Source organism: Oryzias latipes, chromosome 13 (assembly GCF_053564925.1).
Source record: "Oryzias latipes strain Hd-rR chromosome 13, Olatipes_Hd-rR_3.1".
Classification (NCBI taxonomy): domain Eukaryota; kingdom Metazoa; phylum Chordata; class Actinopteri; order Beloniformes; family Adrianichthyidae; genus Oryzias; species Oryzias latipes.
Genome location: NC_136249.1, coordinates 7454490 through 7474089, shown reverse-complemented (window position 1 = coordinate 7474089; position 19600 = coordinate 7454490). Strand labels below are relative to the sequence as shown.

The 19600-nt window shown below is 42.3% G+C and overlaps 1 protein-coding gene across 2 annotated transcripts; it reads left to right on the top strand.

The window, feature by feature from the left end:
- The first annotated feature begins 6589 nt into the window (after window positions 1-6589).
- Window positions 6590-19583, top strand: vwa7 (von Willebrand factor A domain containing 7). Of its 2 annotated transcripts, XM_004075921.5 has the most exons (17): window positions 6590-6892; window positions 7538-7804; window positions 7875-8108; window positions 8238-8334; window positions 8437-8559; window positions 8645-8840; window positions 8932-9101; window positions 12603-12715; window positions 15085-15201; window positions 16548-16751; window positions 17034-17166; window positions 17253-17405; window positions 17509-17601; window positions 17678-17961; window positions 18413-18549; window positions 18672-18831; window positions 18917-19583. In XM_004075921.5, exons 2-17 carry the CDS (start codon window positions 7562-7564, stop codon window positions 19481-19483), a joined length of 3024 nt encoding a protein of 1007 aa, XP_004075969.1. In that variant the 5' UTR covers window positions 6590-6892; window positions 7538-7561; the 3' UTR covers window positions 19484-19583. The 2 variants fall into 2 exon arrangements, with proteins under 2 accessions (XP_004075969.1, XP_078785640.1); XM_078929514.1 differs by lacking the exon at window positions 6590-6892 and having other exon boundaries at window positions 7477-7804.
- The last annotated feature ends 17 nt before the right edge of the window (window positions 19584-19600 follow it).

Genomic DNA, 19600 nt, shown 5'->3' with positions numbered 1-19600 from the left:
GTTGTTTACTGTATGTTGTTTTGTTCTGTGTTGTTTTTTTCTAGTTGTTTTATGCCTTTCTTACACTCAAAAGGGGTGTAAACAAATAATGTGCACACTCTAGAGCACGTGTCAAACTCAAGGCCCCTGGGCCAAATGTGGCCCGCCATGTCATTTTATGTGGCCCGCAAGAGCAAAAAAGTTTTACATTTCTTAGAATAAAAAAGAAAAATTGGTGTGTATTTATTCATATCTTGGGGGAATCCGGCTTGAATTATCGGATTGGGCAACTATACATTATGACTTAAACACTGTCCATATAATCTAACCTGACAGAATCAAATGTAATGGGATTTATGCTAGAGTAACAAGCAAACATATGTTTTCCATGAAACTGTAATTGTCATTTTAAAAAGTTATAGTAAATAAATAATGAGTTATTTAACATTAAGGAGTAGTTACATTTGTTTTTTATTACATTTAGTTACATATATAAGTTATATATGGCCCTTCAAGGACAGCCGCTATGATGATGTGGCCTTCGGTGAAAATGAGTTTGAGACCCCTGCTCTAGAGGCAGATGCGTCCTGGTAAAAACCTAACCCCAAACTAGCTGGAAAAGTTAAAAATGAATAATAAAAACACCGTTTTTAAACCCTGGCTGAACACGGCTTTGCCACCATCTCCTGGTTCTGGGTTTGGGCGCAGGTGGCACACAAGATCTCAACTTCGACCTATGAACCCGTTTAGTGGGACTTCCCTCAACAGGTTCCACCGTGTCCATTGTGCTTTGCATGTCCATTACTTTATTATTAGTTGGCCCCCAAACAACTTGAATCTTGTGTCTTCCCAAAGATCGGCATTGCAGCAACACTACCTGACCAGTATTTATTGGGGGACATTATACCTTCTCGTTAAGGAACAAAAGCCTTTCAGCTGCTTTTTGTTCTGAGCACTCTTTCACCCTCACATTAGCCTGTTTAAGGCTAAACTCCAAAAAGAAGGAAATAAGGTAAGAAACTCGTTGTGGAATGTGGGGTGAAATTCCATGCATGCATGACCTCTGGCAGTTACTCCGGCCATCGCCTATTCTTCTCTGGTGGCAGTTTTCTCAGTAAATCATGAAGTGTTGTATCTTTCACACTTAGCATTTCTTTGTGGCTATACCATACCTCATAAACCACTCTTTTAACAGAATTGTGGCTGCATTGTAAGTTTTTGATCCTTTGTGGGAAAAGCTTGTGTAAACTTTGTAAAGACATCACTCACAACCAAAACATTTTCACAGCCATCGGAAGACTGTTACAGAACTGTGAAATGAACAGCAAATACCTTCAACGGTCGAGATGCCAAGCATGCCTGAACCGGTGCACTGATCTTTTGCTGGGGCATTTTTGACAAAAGACATCTTTCACAGTTACTGATCCATATATCAACATCTCCGTAGAGACCGACCCAGAAACATTTGTCCTTTAACAGTTTGACAATCCGTTCTCTACCTTGATGACCTTATTATGGTGAACACTCTCAAGAACCTGATCCTTGAGACAAGAAGTGAGGAGCAACTGCCATACTTCTCCATAGCAAGGCTCTGACACTACCCTGTGGAAAAAGACCTTCTCACTTCCGTATGAAACTGCATTGTTTCAACAACCTTTTGACAGGCCCGCTCTCTCTTTTGGTTTTGGTTTAATTTTTCCATCCCAAAAGCTTTTGATCTCCTGAAGGGTGAGGTCATTTCTCTGAAACTCCACTTACTGATCTCTGGTAAAACCTTGTAATGTGGGAGTGTTGCCTTGTTTTTAATTCTGCCAGGCCCTAGTTCCATTGCACGTATTTGCCATACTCGGCAACTCTCAAGTGCTTTTGCAACAACATCCAAACTCTAGAGGTGACCCTCCCCTAAACATGTTACACAGAGCAATGCAATCATCCAGGTTAGAATCTGGATCTGTTTCAGGCTCCCCTGCAAACTCGTTTAGAGAGGGCATCTGTTGCTGCATTACTATACCCAGGGCGAAATTTGACCTCAATGTCGATTCAGTTAAGCCAACCCACCTCTGCTCTATTGCACCCAACTTAGCAGTTTCGAGGTGACATAATGGGTTAGTGTCAGTCAGCACAACAAACTTGGAACCCAGTGAGCAGCTTTTAAATTTCTTTGCAACAGCCCATTTTAGGGGCTATCATCACCGTAATTACGGACACTTTTTTCTGCTTGACGTAGCCTACAACTAGCATACGCAATGACCCTTCTGGTGTCTGCTTGCTGCTGAGTCAGTATAGCACCTAGTCCATGCAGACTCGCATCTGTCTCAACCTTGAAAGGTTGTGTGAATTTGGCAAAGCCCAAAAATGGGTGCAGAGGTAAGTTTTTCCTTCAATATTTCAAAAGCAGTGACGCATTCAGGAGTCCACAAATTTCTCACCTTCCCTAACTTTTTTTGTGACCTTGCTCCTGGTACCAAAATTGTGTGGCCTGGAAAAATGTTGATGCCTCACAGGACACAATAACTGGGGTTTTATGCAGCAGTTTATTGTTTTTAAAGAACAATCAACAATGGTGAGGTGAGCTATTTGTTTTGGATTTTTTTGTATGGCTTATGTGGTAACCTTGGGTTGTGTATCATAAGGGGGGACACTTGTATTGTTTGTGGGTTGGATATCATCAGTGGTCTGTTTATTTTACATCATGTGGGATACCCCCTCCCAGCCTTGCTTTAGTCGACTGCCAAGCTATTAATGTCCTGATTCATTTGAAAGTTCTGAATGGGGTGATGTCTGCCTTACATGTATCAATGTAGAAGTTATGTGATCGGGGTAAGGGGGGCCTTGCAGGATTAAGATGTTAAGCCACATTTTAACTTCAGACACCTTACACTGCGTTGGGGGCATTGAGGAATGACCCAAATGCAGAGATGAAGAAGCAGGAGGTTCCAAGTCAAACACAATCTTTAATTCTCGAAAACCAAAAAAAATCCACTGCCGAGCAGGAAAGCCAAACTAACAGACTGTAACTTGAGATACAAACAGGTAATCAAAGTGTATGGACCAGCACAGGACAAAGGCAAAGACAGGACTTAAAACACACGGAGCTGGCAAGACACAAGTGAGAGCGATCAGGAGAGATTGGGGTCAGCAAATAAAACTCCAAACACACATACAGGAAAACTTCAAAATAAAACAGGAAACAGAACTCAAAACATGACAGAACAAAAATAGAAACAAAGGCAAAGAAACCCAAACAGTGACAGGGATTTGTTGTGATTTTATGCCAACGTGATTTTTTCAGAAAGTTTTTGCGGTGCTAGTCCCAGCACTGTTGACAATCGGAAACACTAATCTTACCTCTTGTTGAGAACAGAGACTGCATTGAAAAAAATGTGGGTATTTTTTTTTTATCGAAACAGACAAATGTTGAAAAGTTCTTACTTGAGACTGATAAACCTCAAAACTATACAGCTGGACAATATTTAGTAGCAAAAGAGCTACTATGCACCAACTGTCTCACTTTTCAAAGCCAAATTTCTATGGGTGCCGTCACACCCGGCTCTGTCCATCTGTATATGCAGTCAATGGGTTGGGGTTGTGAGATGCTGTAAGCTAGCGGTTGAGTGTATTTTATTTGATTTTGATTTGAAATGGTTTATTTCAAGCAATGAAATAGGAATAATACACAAAATCCATGCAATCATCAGTTATACATTCGTACAATAAATAATCAAACTTTGGATAATTAGACATATTAATAAATACTGCTTGAGGGGCCAGTTTAGCTTGTGCTGGTTTGCTGCGCCTTCCGTCCGTGAAACCTGGGTTCGATTCCATGCTGCTCCCTATTCCCTTCTCTGCTGCTGTGCCAGCCCAAGCCCAGTTGGATTGAGAGGGATGTGTCCAGCATAAAACATTGCCAAGTTGACCATGCAACTCATCCTCAAGGGAGGGTTGTTTCACTGTGGCAACCCCTGATGGGAGAAGTGAAAGAAGAAGAAATATTGCTGGAAAAGGGAGTGGAAGGAAGCAAACTTATATAATCCCACCCCTGTTCTACCGTAACCATTTTATAACATGATTTATTTATTTATCATTAAACTTTTATCAGACAGAATTAAGAATCTTGAAATATCAATAAAGCACATGACAAAGATCTTCTTTCTCTTTCGGCTTTTCCCATCAGGGGTCGCCACAGCGAATCATCGTTTTCCACCTCACTCTATCATGAACATCTTCTACCCTAACGTTAGCCAACTTCATGTCCTCTGTTAAGACATCCATATACCTCCTCTTTGGCCGTCCTCTTGCCCTCCTGCCAGGCAGCTCCATCTCCAACATCCTTCTACCAATATATCCACTGTCCCTCCTCTGAACATGTCCAAACCATCTCAGTCTGGCTTCTCTGACTTTGTCGCTAACACAGGCAACATGAGCCGTCCCTCTGATGTACTCGTTCCTTATCCTGTCTAACCTGGTCACTCCTAAGGAGAACCTCAACATCTTCATCTCCGCTACCTCCATCTCAGCCTCTTGTCTCTGTCTCACTGCTACCGTCTCTAACCCATAGAGCAGAGCTGGTCTCACCACTGTCTTGTACACCTTTCCTTTGAGTCTTGCTGGCACTCTTCTGTCACACAACACTCCCTGACACTTTCCTCCACCCGCTCCAACCTGCCTGCACTCGCCTCTTCACCTCTTTTCCACACTCCCCATCACAATGAACTGTTGACCCCTAGTACTTAAACTCCTGCACCTTCTTCACCTCAGCCCCCTGTAACCTAATGCTTCTACCTTGATCCCTCTCGTTCAGACACATGTATTCTGTCTTACTACGACTGACCTTCATACCTCTTCTTTCCAGAGCAAACCTCCACCTCTCTAGCTGTTCCTCCACTTGCTCTCTACTCTCACTGCAAATTACAATGTCATCCGCAAACATCATTGTCCAGGGAGATTCCTGTCTTACCTCGTCTGTCAGCCTGTCCATCAGCATAGCAAACAAAAAGGGACTCAAAGCTGATCCTTGGTGTAGTCCCATGACAAGACAAAATGAATTACTTAAATTATTTTGTAAAAAATAACTTTCAGAAATAAACATGGCAATGAAGTATCCAAAATATATGAAGATTATGTTACTTATAAAAGTCATTGATATGATTAAAAAACAATACTATATCAGTAAAATAGACATAACACTGTTTCAGGAATTTTCATATAAAAAATTTGATAAAGTATCAAAAGTTAAAAATATGTGCAGAATTATGCTACATAAGGAAAAATCAAAAATCAATTTATCAATTTTTTTGCAGCAAGTGAAGTAATATCATTAAAAGTCAATCAATTTAGCCATTTTCAAAAATTGATTAATCATTAGTTTTATTATTTTTTTGTATTTTTATTTACACAAATGGATGATGGCAAATGGGACGGGCTCACTCCACTCCAGCAGCTCCGGCCAGAAGTCAGAGGTCAATTCCAAATGAACTCCAGCCGCTCTGCAAAAACTATGGTCTAGAAAACGATATCCTTTTTTTTTATTTTGGCTAAAAATGGCATAAGCATAACAAAAGGACCAATTGGAACACTTTTACAATAGTTTAAAAGATGACTGGATTGTGAGTTTTAAATAGTCCGTTTTAAGTAGAACCAATTTAAATCAACAGAAATTGTGTTTGTTTAGCTTTTTTGTGTTAGTCACATTTTGTTTGCTCAAGTCCTAAGTTCTGCAGAAAAGTATACCAACTGAACAACCCTGCTTTATTTTTATTTTTTTTTACCACACAAACAGTTGCAGAGTTTTTATCCAGAAGGACTAAATGAAGACTTTACGCTTTGTTTGAGTGCGTGGGCGGATGCACAGTGTGGGAAGCTGCACCTGCAGCATGCGGTTTACGTGACTGATGATGTCTGTGGTTGAAACATTCAAGCTTCACCTCACCACTCATGAACCTCACTTGCAGTTTGCAGTGATTTAGTTCTTTTCAACCATTCCAACCACTTGTAATCCATTTTTTCCCTTTCGGGGGAAAAAACAGAGCCTATCCCAGCCCCTTGCGGGCAAAGCCAGGGGACATCCTGGACAGGTGATCACACACACTCAAAATTTAGATCAACCTATGGACGGTCCACATTCTGGCCTTCTTGCTGTGAGGCAAGAGCGCTAACCACTGCGCCACCGTGCAGCCCTTCTTTTCAACCATTTACCTTTTCCCACAGATCTACTTGCATTTGTAAAAACACAAACATCTGAGGTTGGATTCTATTTAATATACGGCCGTTCTCTTTCTTTTTGTTTTACTTGATATCTAAAACTGAGTTAAAAGTTTTTTTTCCTGAAACAGCTGCAGACAACTCCTCCACATTTACCCTCAAATCTGAACCTCAGCAGTCTCTAAAGCTGCTAACGGATGTGCAACCTGTTGTCCAGGAGACACTACACAGAGTTTGTGCTGTTTTTGGTTTTGTGTGCATAAATGACAGACCAAGATGGGGGTTGGGGTCGACTAAACTGAATATCCCAACTGCTAATATATGCGGCCCTATTGTAGTGAATCGGTGCAGCGCGGATGAATGGGGGTAAGGAGGGGCTTTAGAAAAAGGGGTCTTCTGCCTCGTGGTGTGAAACCCTCAAAACTCACATCTACATTACATCTACTCTTCCATCTGAGTGCAACAAAAGTGCTTCTCCCTTTGGCCTTTTATATCTTAATTTTCCCACTTCAACAGCAGTTGAGAAAAAAAATCCAAGGACAGACTTTTATGAAGACTCAATATTTTCTTGGCTGACAATCCTGAATGTAGTGACGGAAGGCTCGTCTGCTGACAGGTTGTGGTGAAAGTCACATGAACTTTGGTTTGTAATGCAGCTGCACTGTTTGCTCTCCATCTGAAGATTGAGGTGTAACCAGAATGAAGTGAGGTAAGAATGTACTCAAATCTTTATTTGTAACAAAATATTAGCAACAAATTCAACTATGCGTGTTCAGAATTAGGATGTTTCATTAAATTGAAGGTCAAAAGCCGCTCACGGTGCATGTTTTTGCAACAGGAAGCAGAAAATGATAGGAAACAACCAAAAGTGGGTGTAAATCCAAGTTGCACTTTTTTAAATAATTATATGACAGCAATAGTGTAATAGGAGGCTAAATGTTGGATGCAAACAGAAATAAATGGAAGACAGTCTGTGAAATCTTTCAGCATAAAAAGCCCCTCACTTTGTTTTATTCCTTTGTAAAAGCAGACAGTGTGAGAACTAACCCAAGCTATTGTGCTTGAATAAAGATGCCGTAGAACAAAAGGGGCCTCTGTACAGCCAAGAATGAGAAAGGTCCAAGTGGAGGAATTGGGGGTGGTGGGGAGGAGTGGGCGATGACAGACAATCACACAAGCGTGATCAACTTAAGACAAAACATGCCTGAACAATAGAGGTCATGTTTGGCAGATTTAACAAGCAGAGCGTCATTTTTGGTACAGCCCTTTAGCCCATGTGAACTCCTCACCTGTAAGCAGCTTCAACTGTTTGTGAACTTGTTCTGCAGCTGACAGCATCTTTGCTTCTGTGCAGTGCTCATCTTCTCTGCAGTCCATAATGACACAAGGAAGACGGATCAGGGCAGGAAGTGGGAAACAGGTGCTGTGGTTTATTTTTGCTTACCTTCCACTCCTGGCTTTACCAAGCGAGGGCTTCCTCCCCAACTTCTGGTCCAGAGTGTTGACCCTTTCCTGGGACTCATACACGCATCAGTACATGACAGAGCAGGCTATCCTGACGGTGACCCAGGAGGTTCTGAGAGACACTTCAGACCAGCACAGAGCACTTGCAGAGGATGAGGTGAGCTTGTGTTTTCTGTGAATGTTTACAGAACTTTTTTTTCTGAAGACTGAGGCTCTTGACCATGCAGGTCAGACTAGGCCGTGCCTTCTGGAGAGCCGTTGGGGAGGTCGTCAGCTCCAACGCAGACACAGACTTCATGATTTCCACCAAGTCTGATCCAGTGTACCACTTTGACTCAGAGCGTATCAAAGACGGTATATTGATGCTACGACAGTTATGGACGCAGACCGTGCTGTCAGTAAGAGCCAAAGAGTACCAGAGCGCCCGTTCCAGCTTGGGTCAGCTATTCCACTCCCTCCAGGTTTGCACAAATTAAGATTTATTGTTGAGAAAAAAATAGAGTTTGCAGGTCTTAGCTTTGAACAGTTCCATTTATCAACAGCATTTTCAAATCTTTGAGTATTGTTAATTTTCTAAACACCTTTTTCAGGATTTTTACAGCCACAGTAATTGGGTGGAGATGGGTCAAAAATCCATCTATCTCCACCTGATGCAGCCCGAGGAGCCTGCCACGCCTGTTGCTCCAGGTGATTCACTCTTTTGATAGATGTAAGAGCCCGGGTTGAGCAGCCATGGGCTGTTACAGAAGTTTGAAGCACAACGTCAGTCCTCGTCTTTCACATCTGCAGAAGACAAGCCTACCTGCTCGGACTGCTTCACCGCCACGTGCCGAAACAACCTCCTGCCAGCTCTGACACACACTCAGCTCCTCACCACTGGATATCCAAGCAGCTCCACCTCTAAACCTCATGGTACAACTTCAGCCTTCTGCAATCATGTGTAATAAAGTCCAGCGACTTCACCTAGGTTGTTTAAAGAATGTTATTTGTCAATTAGGCAAATGCAGTCATGGAGGAATCCTGGACAAGAACACGGTCCTGAGAGCCAAAGGGGGAATTAATAAGGACAGCACCTCACCAGTTTTCTCCCCTCATCATTATCTTCACAAAGAAGCTGCTACATTAGCTACTGAAGCCACTCAGGCTGTTCTGAGAGATCTCAAAGACACTGTGGGAGATGAATCCCTCCTTAGGTGAGTTCTATCCGCTATTTCAACTGTAAACGGAAAGCTTTCAGTAGATCATGGCACACATAAGACGTTTTTTCCAAACATCCTTGGACAGGCTCTTCAGCGTGAAGCAGAAGCCTGCATTGGTGTTTGTCTTGGACACCACCGGCAGCATGTTTGAGGAGATCACCGCCGCCCGCCTCAGAGCTCACTCCATCATCCAGAGCAGAACCAGCAGCGCCGACCAGACCAGCACCTTTGTGCTTGTGCCCTTCCATGACCCAGGTACCAACTCCAGGAGCCGACACATCCTCATCCGCCTACTTTCCAAAGCCTCGTCTGAAAACAATAAGCAAATTTATATTAAAACATTGTCAAAACTATAAAGACTATATAAATCGGGAAGGTCCATATTTGAGTAAAAACGTGTCAAATCACTGCAAAAGTATCTAAAGAAATATCCTATATGTTTTTCCCTGAATTTTTGTAGGTATCTGGTACATGAAATGTTTTTGTTGGAAGCAAACAAGTCTCTTGATTTATAAGGCAAAAACAGAAGAAAAAAAGTCTCTTGATAACCACATGCTTTTGAAAGCTGTACATGTTTCAGCAATTTGAGCGTTTAAAGTACTTTTATGTTTTACTCTTACCGGGACCACTTTCCTGTTTTCCACCAAAAGGCTCAGACTGTTGCAAATAAATATTCTCTAATTCTATGTCAACGACACCCAACAACTTTTGAAGGTGACACAAAATAAGCAAAGATCAACATAATAATTAAAATACAGAAAAACATACGTTCCATTTTAACTCTTTCATCTCTGAGAAGCACCCTTTTGCAGCTGATATCAGTTGTACTGATAGAGAGCAGAGTTTTTGTCTCAATACTGACAGATTTCTTTGTTGTTGTTTTTTTAACTTGTCCTGCCCAACAGCTGGGCAAACAGATGAGAGCTGAAGGTCTCTTGTGTTGGACATATTTTACTTTAACAACAGGGGTTATGAATCTTCTGACAAACCAGAGGTATGTCTGAATAAACCCCTTTTGTAATCGAGGCCAAACTTTATTCATTTTAATCGTATTTGAAAATCTTTGGTGTTGGACCGGACGGAAAAGGAAAGAAGGGAAGAAGAGAGAGGGATGTTAGAGAGGGGGGATAGGAGGGTGATTATAGGAGGGGGAGGATAAAACCATGAAGCAGCATAAAGCAACAAGCAACTGGATGTTCATCATTACGGTAAGGTTTAGATGTAATACAAATCTAGAAGGGGCGGGGCCTGTCCACACACACTTAAATGTTTTAAACACAACTGCTAGCTGCAAAAATGTCCACATGTCAACATGTACACGATACAGATAGTGTTCACACACGCATACTTATGCCTTCAAACTAACTAGTGTGAAATATTTCATTCAATCACGCAAGATATTAGTGCAAAGGTAAGCTAACACCTGTGCTCAATTGAGTGTTTATGTTCTTCTAAAATGGATGGTGGAATGTGAAAAGAAGGAGGGAGAGTGCCCAGCCAACCTCACACCAAGACCCCCGCCGCAGCAGGAGTGGAAGCTAGAATCCCCCAACGCCACACGGCAGCAGGCAGAGAACAACCGCCCCCCGGGGCGATCACATCCGCCACCCAGAGCCAGAGAGCAGGGAGCGATGAGGGGAAAGAGAGTGCTGCCCCAGCCCAACCAGGAGAGCAGCCCCACCGCTGCGCCAGGAGGGCCCAACGCCGGGCCCCACCCGAGAAGAGTGCCCGCAGCCCCAGACGAGCACCTCATCACCACCCAGGAGTTCTGGGCATCCCCCCGCCCCAACCCCAGGTACGAGCCAGGACCTCCCCCAGGGAGACCCGCTCCGCGCTCCAGGCAGCCACCCACCCGGCCCATGGTTGGTCCAGAAAGGAGCAAAGCTGGGGCTAGCCGCCCCCGCCCAGGAGGAGGCACCCCGGGGAAAATGGGGGCCCACGAGGGGTGTTGTAAACATGGCCCGACCAAGCTCGGCCACAGATGGAAATTTGGCGAGGCCCAGCACCCGGGGGCAAGGACCAGAACCCACTCCACGGGGACACAGACACCCCTAGTTCAGGTGTGATGTAATCCCCGGCTTCTGGACTTGGCAGATAGCTCAGGGATCCCTCTCCCTGCGTAGAGAGAGGGCCGCCGGGCCTAGGAAACCAGCACCCAGGGGACATGGCCGCCGTTGCCAAGGGTCCTGTTCCCCCTACCAGTGATGGGGTAGGGGACAGATGGACCTAGGTCCCACCTTCCTTGCGAAATGTGTGTGTGGGTTTTTGTGAGGTTGTGTGTGTGCATGTGTTTGTGTTTATGTTGGAATGTATATTTTGAGGGGTGAAGGGTGTGTGTACTAAGTGTACTAAGGGGGTGCAGTTAAAATTGGCGGGCAGGGCACTGAGGGGACATCTCCTGATTATTCACAGTGATGTCCCCTCACCCTCCCCACCAAGGGGCCCTAAATGTCTGAAGTGCAGTTAAAATTGGCGGGATGGGTGCTAGGAGGAAGTCTGCAGCTGGTGGTCAAACAGCCCCCCCCGAGAAGCACCTTTAGAAAAGGCAACAACATTTGTGATTTGACATTTGACTCACTTTGACAAAAATATGATCTCACTTGGATTCTTTATGAAATTCTAAATTTCTGCAGACACAAATTGAATGACTCATGATACTTTACATTGGACATGAGAACAACAATGCAGAAAAGGTGCAGTAAAATGGGATCTTCAATTTTCCCTTGGCTAAAGATTATTTTAAATGAATTAACTTTTCTATCCGCCTAGTAGGAAAGTAGTTTTTTTTTTTTTTGGGGGGGGATTCGTAAATTATTGTATTATGATTTATACAATTGTTTTAATGAAATTAGCTTTTCAGTGTAAAATTGATTCTAAAAAAATTGCATTCTCTCTTTTGTGTACGGACATTCTCATACTTTAAAACTGGTGGATTTACTATCTTTTTACACTGTGAATATGTGTTAAACTACATACACACCACCAAATGTGCATTCTTGAATTTTAGCCATGGTCTTCACAGCAGGGAAGGGCTTTTTCTTCTCCTTTTGCTACTGTTTACTACACATGTTCACCACCTACAGCAGGAAGGAAGAGGTTCAGTGCGAAATGTGGAAGTGGAGCAAATCTCATGAATCTTGCTCCAGGTTTTTTCTTTCACAGTTCTCTTCAGATATCTGAAAAAACCTACTGTCATGTAATTCCTCACACAGTAAATTAATATAAACACAAACCACTATTATATTTCCCACAATTTTCAAACTGTTGGCACTTCTGTGAGTCCAAAGCGATGCTTCGGACCATGCGTCACCACCAAATCCAATTAAGTCTCAAAATTCAATTTGCTTTAACTTTCAATCTGCAATCAATAACCACACGGTTCAATCGTAGAGCCCGAAAATAGTTCTAAAAACTTGTGTAGCATCGCGTGAATACAAAAGTTTTGAATGCATAAGCCTGAAATGTGGATTTACGTGTTCACAAAGGCTTTTCATTGGATGTGGCTACTTGAACGCCGAGGACAATGTCAACATAACTTCATACAATCTAATAACCATTGGAACGTTTACTGCATTTGTACTAAGAACACTTTTTTCCACTGGACGTTCATAGCAAAATCCTTAAAATTCCAATGTCATCATTTAAATTTGATCATTTTTATTTTAAACGTATATTCATAAATATAATTTCCTTGTTATGCAAGGATTTGTTTGTATATAATTGGAGTAATTCCTCCTTCTGTGATGGACCCTGCAGATGTGGGACCAGTGTATGAAGAAGAAGACCCAAATACTTTCATGCAGCACTTGGAGAACCTGATAGCTCTGGGAGGAGGAGATGAACCTGAAATGTGCTTTTCAGCCATTCTGGTAAAAGAAAAAAAGATAATGTTATATATGGTGTGGTGTGTCCATGTGTTTGTATGTGTGGCTATGTGCTGTAGAGAGGTCAAAAACAACAGGTAGTACTGTATATGTTATATACCTACAGAAAATTAACCGTTTAGTAAATAACAAAAACAAAAGGCAATTATTTAGAATATAATTTCTTATTAATAAAATGAGCTGTTTTTCGTATGAAAACATTGCCCACGGGTAAACTGGACGCTGATCGACAGAAACAGAGAATTGAATCCTTAAATTAAAGCATGGTGCTTCATGCACATCCTAATTGTGACCAAAGAAATTCATGCCAAAACATTGGGTAATTTTAAATGTTGACCATCCATCTGCCCAGCCCAGTTGTTCTTTTTAGTGGCAGCTCTTTTGCCACTGCAGCTGCATGAGGCCAGGTCACCTTTAAGGCCTCTATTTGCCTGTTTTGGGAAAGAGTCGCAGTATTTGCCTTAGCCTGTCATGTCTAAAGGAGGTCTTTTACTGCCTGTTTTTATAGGCTTGATTTAATAAGATGGCTGCTAATGATCACATAGTTAGAAGCGTAAATGTCAGCTTTAAATCATTTCAGCACTTTCTGCAGTGTTTAAAGTATTTTTATGTTCTACTCTTAGCGGGATTACTTTCCCGTTCTTCACCAATAGACTCAAACTGTTGCAAAGAAATATTCTCTATTATTCTATTCATATATTCTATGTTAACACCCAACAACTAAATACATAGTTTATACTTGTTTTCTAGACACAGTCCTCAGTGTTGCTTAGTGATGTGGAACAGGTTTTGGGGCATGTTTTCAAGTGTATACATGTCAATATCTAGCAGGCAGATGATGAGATCCAGAGTGTCTGGCGCTGACCCACAGTCCTCCTCAGAGTTACCCCCTCACTGACCACTTTTAAAACCAGTCCGTTGGGAACGGACACAAAATAATGTATTTGTTCGCACAAATTACTTATTTCGAGGGAACAAAATAATATTTCCTGGGAACAGAATACTATCTCTGGGGAACAAGATGTTTCATTTGTGGGAACACGATATATTTTATATTTTCCATGTCAGGATACGGGCTCCGTAAGTCAAAGAATCGCATGATCAATAGTTATCAGTACATTAGTTGCTTCGGAGCCTGGGCTGAGCCATGTTTGCCTCATCTTCTTGCTGCAACCACAGGAGGGGTCAGTACAGAGTTAATGTATTTGACCAGTTCCTTATTTAACTGTTATCAGCTGCACTTCAGACTTTATCTTGTTTTCGGTTGGGGAGCTTCTCCTTTTTCGAATGGCTCGTTGAAAGAAAGCAGAACTTCAAGCACATTAGGTCAAACTCAATACAGAACTCAAACAAATTTAATCACAGTTTTATTCAGCAGTTCAAATGATAATAAAAAAGTTTATAGAGTTTATACATTTCTTCAACAGGTGTCTTTCGAACCATGAACCACCATGAGACCGGGCATGATCATGACAAACCCCAAGAGCACAACCCCCTGAAAAGGTCGCAGTCACTTATTGGACTGTTGGGCTGGTCTTTTTTGTTTCTTGTTTGTTTTTTGTTGTGGTCTCAAAAATTTTCCTTTTTTGTGGGTGTTTTTAATCAACATTCACAGACTTCCTCACTTGTTCTTCACAATTTTCCGGTTTGGATGAAGTAAATACAATGGGCTATCTTTCTTAGTGAGACATTATTTATGTTCAGATTGCTGCCCTGTCACAGAACCGAAAATTATACTATATGAGGGGCGGCAGTAGCTCAGGTGGTTGAGCAGGTCATCCAATGACCGGTTCGATCCCCGCCCCCCCCAGCCATCCGCTGTTGTGTCCTTCGGCAAGACACTTCCTGTCTCCAGTGTGGCTCCACTGGTGTGTGAATGTGTGTGAATAATCCCGGTGATGGTCAGAGGAACCATAGGCACAAACTGGCAGCCACGCCTCTGTCAGTCTGCCCCAGGGCAGCTGTGGCTACATCAGTAGTTACCATCACCAGGTATGAATGAGGAGTGAATGAATAATGGACACACTGTAAGCAGTTTAAGCAACAAGAAAAAGCGCAGATAAATCTAGTCCATTGTTATTATTGTGTTCTGTCTTACCAGAGAGAAACTTGACTTTAACTCTTTATGTTTACTTCTAACCCTGTTAACATTTCTCAAACGTTATTTTACATGTACAGTTTCTAACGGATCCACACAGTCATTTAAATCAGAATTCTGCAGCAGTTTAAATTTTACACTACATGTTCTGTATGGTTTTGGATAGTCCAGCGCCCTCTGCAGGGAAAAACTTTTTAAAATATGCACAATTAAATCCCAGTAGCTGCTAACAACCTGTTTTTTTTTCTTCCTGTAGCTGGCGCTGACCCACAGTCCTCCTCTGTCAGACATCTTTGTGTTCACCGACGCCTCGCCTAAAGACGCTCACTTGTTTGATGCAGTTAAAGCTCTCGCTCTGAAGAAGCAGAGCAAGGTAACCGTGGAGACAAAGCCACTGTGTAATCACTAAGATGAAACTGAAGTAGTGAAATGTTTAGATAACCTTTTTATGCACATTTGATATCTGCTGTTAGATATTCTTTGCTGTTAATTAGAGTTTTCTGTCAGAAGGTCCTCCGTCATGGAGGAAACAGTATTAAACTAAACTTTTACCCTATTTTCAACACTATAGGGTGCACCGAATGTAAGGCTCATCAACGAATGGTTTATTTTTGAACTTATCTCACAACTACGGAGAGCAAATTATGAGGCACATTAATTAACCGTGTTCACAGTAAAGCTAGAACTTGTGACACGCTACACCAGGGGTCTCTAACCCTGTTCTTTGTGAGCCACTGCCCCGCTTATATTGCAGCTAAACTTGATTCAGTAATTACAGACGTGTCCAATCAATCAGACACTGGGCGCCTGATCTACCTGCGCGACATGTTAGTTGCATTAGAGCAGGGGTGTCAAATTAATTTTCATCGAGGGCCACATCTGCATAGCGGCTGTCCTCAAAGGGCCAGATATAACTTATATATGTAACTAAACGTAATGAAAAAACAAATGCAACTACTCCTTAATGTTAAATAACTCATTATTTATTGTAAATGTTTATAGTGACAATTACAGTTGCATAGAAAACACATGTTTGCTTGTTACTCTAGCATAAATCCTTTTACATTTGATTCTGTCAGGTTAGGTTATATGGACAGTGTTAAAGTCCTGATGTATAGTTGTCCAATCATATTTCAAGTCCGATTCCCCTTAGATACAGAATACATTCACAATAACGCCCAACCTTAATTGCAAATAAAAAAAAAACAGATACCCACCGCTAGAACGAATAATTCTGTAACTATGCTAACTTCCAACCATATCATTAAAAGAAAAAAAAAACAGTCCAACGTTCACTGCGTTAGCATATTTACAAAAACACCTAACCTTGTTTGCAATTCATAGAAAAACTAATATTTTGACAGAGCAGCATGTAACTCTCAAAATCCCTTCAACATCAGCATGAATCCATAGATAAAGACGCTCTGGTTTATGAAAAAGCAGGAATCATAATAGCAAGGATCTTCTGTGCCCCACCCTGCTTACCTGCATCAGGTGTGTTCACATGATTAAAGCTGCAGCAGCAGAGATGACTGAAACTGAGGTTTTGGTATCCAACTTTTAAATGAAAAACACATTTTTAGTTGTTTTAGGATTCACAGCTTTTTTTTCACACAAGCTTTACTGTGGAGACCAAATGTTAAGTTAAAAGCACTGAGGTCCTATTCGGTGCTTTTTCTCAGATCAGGCTGGTCTTTTTCTCATTTCCCATTCCCACAGATTACATTTCTGCTCACTGAAGATCCATACTACACACCAGGAAGAAAGAGGAGGAAGAGGAGGAGTAAGGAGCTTCTTCCCTCTGATCGTTTTTCCCTGTACTCCTCCCTGTCCTCACTCTCCGGAGGACTGACTGTATTCACCACTGACTTTGACATCCAAGGCGTTTCTGCCATAGTGGAGGACCACACAGCTGCTGACAAGGTACATTTGCAAACGTTTCTGTTGAAAACCAGTAATTCTCATGCAATAACAGCTGCATTTGTTGTTTAAAATATTAAAGAATACTCTGTAAAGATGTGCCTTCAGCAGCATCTGATGATGAAATCACAACATGTGATATTGTAGGTTTTTTTTGTAGTCTTTTAGTTTAAAAAAGAGATAAAAGTTTTGAATAATCTATTGAATGAATCAAAATCTCCACTAAACACATAATGAAAGTGTTGCATTTTTAAAAGACGTTCAAGTAAAAGCAGGTTTTTACAGGTGACCCTCCTCCATGTGGAAGCTGATCCAGAGCTGACCTCTGATTACTCCTTCAGAGTTGACAGCTCAGTCAAGAAGGTCATCCTGCATATCACTGGTACTTTGGTTGAGTGCATCCTCACCAGCCCATCAGGTAAGGTTTGTAGAGATTCTGCAAAAACAAACCTTTAAAAAATGGCATTAAAACTAAATGTCTGCATGTGTTTCAACTTTTGGCAGATCAAAGTCAGTCTCTTCTGAGTGGGAAAGGCCCTCTAGCAGAGCTGGAGCACTCCCAGGGTCTGTATCGCATCAGCCTGCTGCTGCCTGTACAGTCTGGTCAATGGAAACTCAGAGCCATGAGTGACGGACACGTCACTTTTAATGTGATAGGTAACGCCAGAAACAGACATTTTGTTAAATGGATTGTTTAAAAGATTTTGAGTTCTTTTGGTTTGAAATAAAATTGGATCTAAAAAAGCTGTCTTATCTTCAGGTGACAGCACTGTGGATTTCCTGTATTACTTTGCTACTTTAGCCAATGAAACACATCCAGGCCTTGCAAGAGTGGAGGGGAGTCCTATAGCAGGTGAAAGGTCTTTATTTATTCTAGAGCAGCTGTCAAATAGAAGTCACATTCACATATCTGAGCTGTCTCTGCACAGGCCTCCCTGCCTATCTGGTGATGTATGCCACAAGCCTGGATTCAGACACAGAGGTGTCGTTCAGCCATGGAACGCTGTTGGGGGCTAAAGGAGAGAGCCTTCAGCAGGTGAAGCTGGACACCTCCTCCTCTTCATCATACCAGGCATGGAAGGAAGTTGTGGGCCTGGTGGAGTCGGTGCCCGCAGTTCCCTTCTGTGTTCAACTTTCAGGCCAAGACAGCAGAGGAAACAAGCTGGACAGGGTTTCCACGGAGATGATTCACCCCACCCACGTTGAGATACAGGTAACTGTCAGACACAAGAGCATTTTTATACACAATCATTAGCTTTTGTAGAGTTTTACTTGCACTTAAAAAAAAAAATCAATTTGAGCAGCAAAGAAACTCTACTCCCTTGAGGTGTCTTGTCTAACAATGCACCAAAATTAAATATGAAAAACTCTAAATATCCATATAATTTATTATAATTTGAAATCTTGTCTTGACGACATGTTAAGCAGTTAACCTTTGCATAAAAAAGTGATAACATTTTGCAAATTGTCAGGCCAACAGAAAAAAGATGGAAACAGATCTTCAACTGAGTGAAAATGGGCTTCATGTATAAAAAATAGTTTCATAAATAGTTTTACAAAATTAATTATAAACCGAGATTAAAATATGATATCTGTCCCTTTAACATGTTTACCTTAAATCTTAGAGAAGCGTTGAGAACCTCTGTGTGTCTGTCTCTGCTCAGGTGTTGTCAGTGCCCCCCCTCGTACCAGGTCACGTCAGCACAGTGGGCTTTCAAATCCTGAACCACGGACCAGCTCGACTCTTTGATTTGACTGCTGATGATGACTGTGACTACCTTCAGATGAAAGGACCACAAAGGTGAAGAAAGACGAGCCATCGGCTCTTTAGTATTTTTGCTGAAATTTAAAGGCAGCACTCCGTTTTATTTTGATCTATTTGTACTGTTATCAGATCGTCTGGTTTACACTTTTGTTCTTCAGGTTTCCTGTTGCAGAACAAGGCTTGTATCGCAGCGAAGTGAACCTCCTCACTCCAGCCACAGCTCTAGCAGGAGCAACTGTCACGCTCACACTCACTGTGCACGATCTGGATTCACCCGACTCTAACTTCGCTGTGACCTACCTGACTGTGGTCCCTCTAGTAAGCAATAGCACAGTTTGAGCGCTTTGCCTAATCAATCTGTTACTGACATGTTTGAAATAAAAAAAATATCCTCACTTTGCAGCACCCCGACACGTCGCCCCCATCGTGCTCTGTTGCCCGAGTGCAGTCGGACTGCCCTTCTGTCTGCAATCAGTCCAGCTGGAGTGTGTCGCTGGTGGTGTCAGATAATGGTCGCTCTGGCCTAGCTGCCCTCCAGCTGCAGAAGGGTGACGGCATTTTCACTTTGTTTCACCGCGCCCCGTTCCTTGAGGACATCTCAGATGAATCCGGGAACAAGCAGAAACAAACACACAAGGACAACAAGGCCAGCGAGGACCATCGTCATCACCACCATCATCATCACAGCGACCACAAAACCAGATTAAAGGCCGGAGAGCCGCCATTGAACATGTCTGCATGGGCACACAGCTCGTCTCAGCCGCTGTGGGCGGAGTACACATCCAGCTGCTGCTCTGGTCAGGCGGAGGTGCTGGTGTGGGACAGAGCTGGAAACACCAAACGCTGCCGTCTAACATCTGTGGAGCAAAAGAGAACAGACAGAAGCTCAGAAACCAGCGGAACTGCAGCATCAACGTTCACCGGGGCTTTTTCTCTCATTTCCGGCCTCCTGTGGTTTCTGTTGGCCTGATTCAGGCTTCCATGCTTTGCTTCGCAGCAGTTACTTATTTAATCAGAAAAATTCCTGTTTTAGAGGAACTGCTCACCTAAAAATAAATTTCTTTCAAAGATTTTGCGTGAGCATCTG

Coding starts and splice junctions, on each gene's coding strand:
- vwa7 (XM_004075921.5), top strand. CDS start 7,562: ATGACACAAGGAAGACGGATCAGGGCAGGAAGTGGGAAACAGGTGCTG. Junction 7,805..7,874: donor GAGCACTTGCAGAGGATGAG/GTGAGCTTGTGT, acceptor TTGACCATGCAG/GTCAGACTAGGCCGTGCCTT. Junction 8,335..8,436: donor TGCCACGCCTGTTGCTCCAG/GTGATTCACTCT, acceptor TCACATCTGCAG/AAGACAAGCCTACCTGCTCG.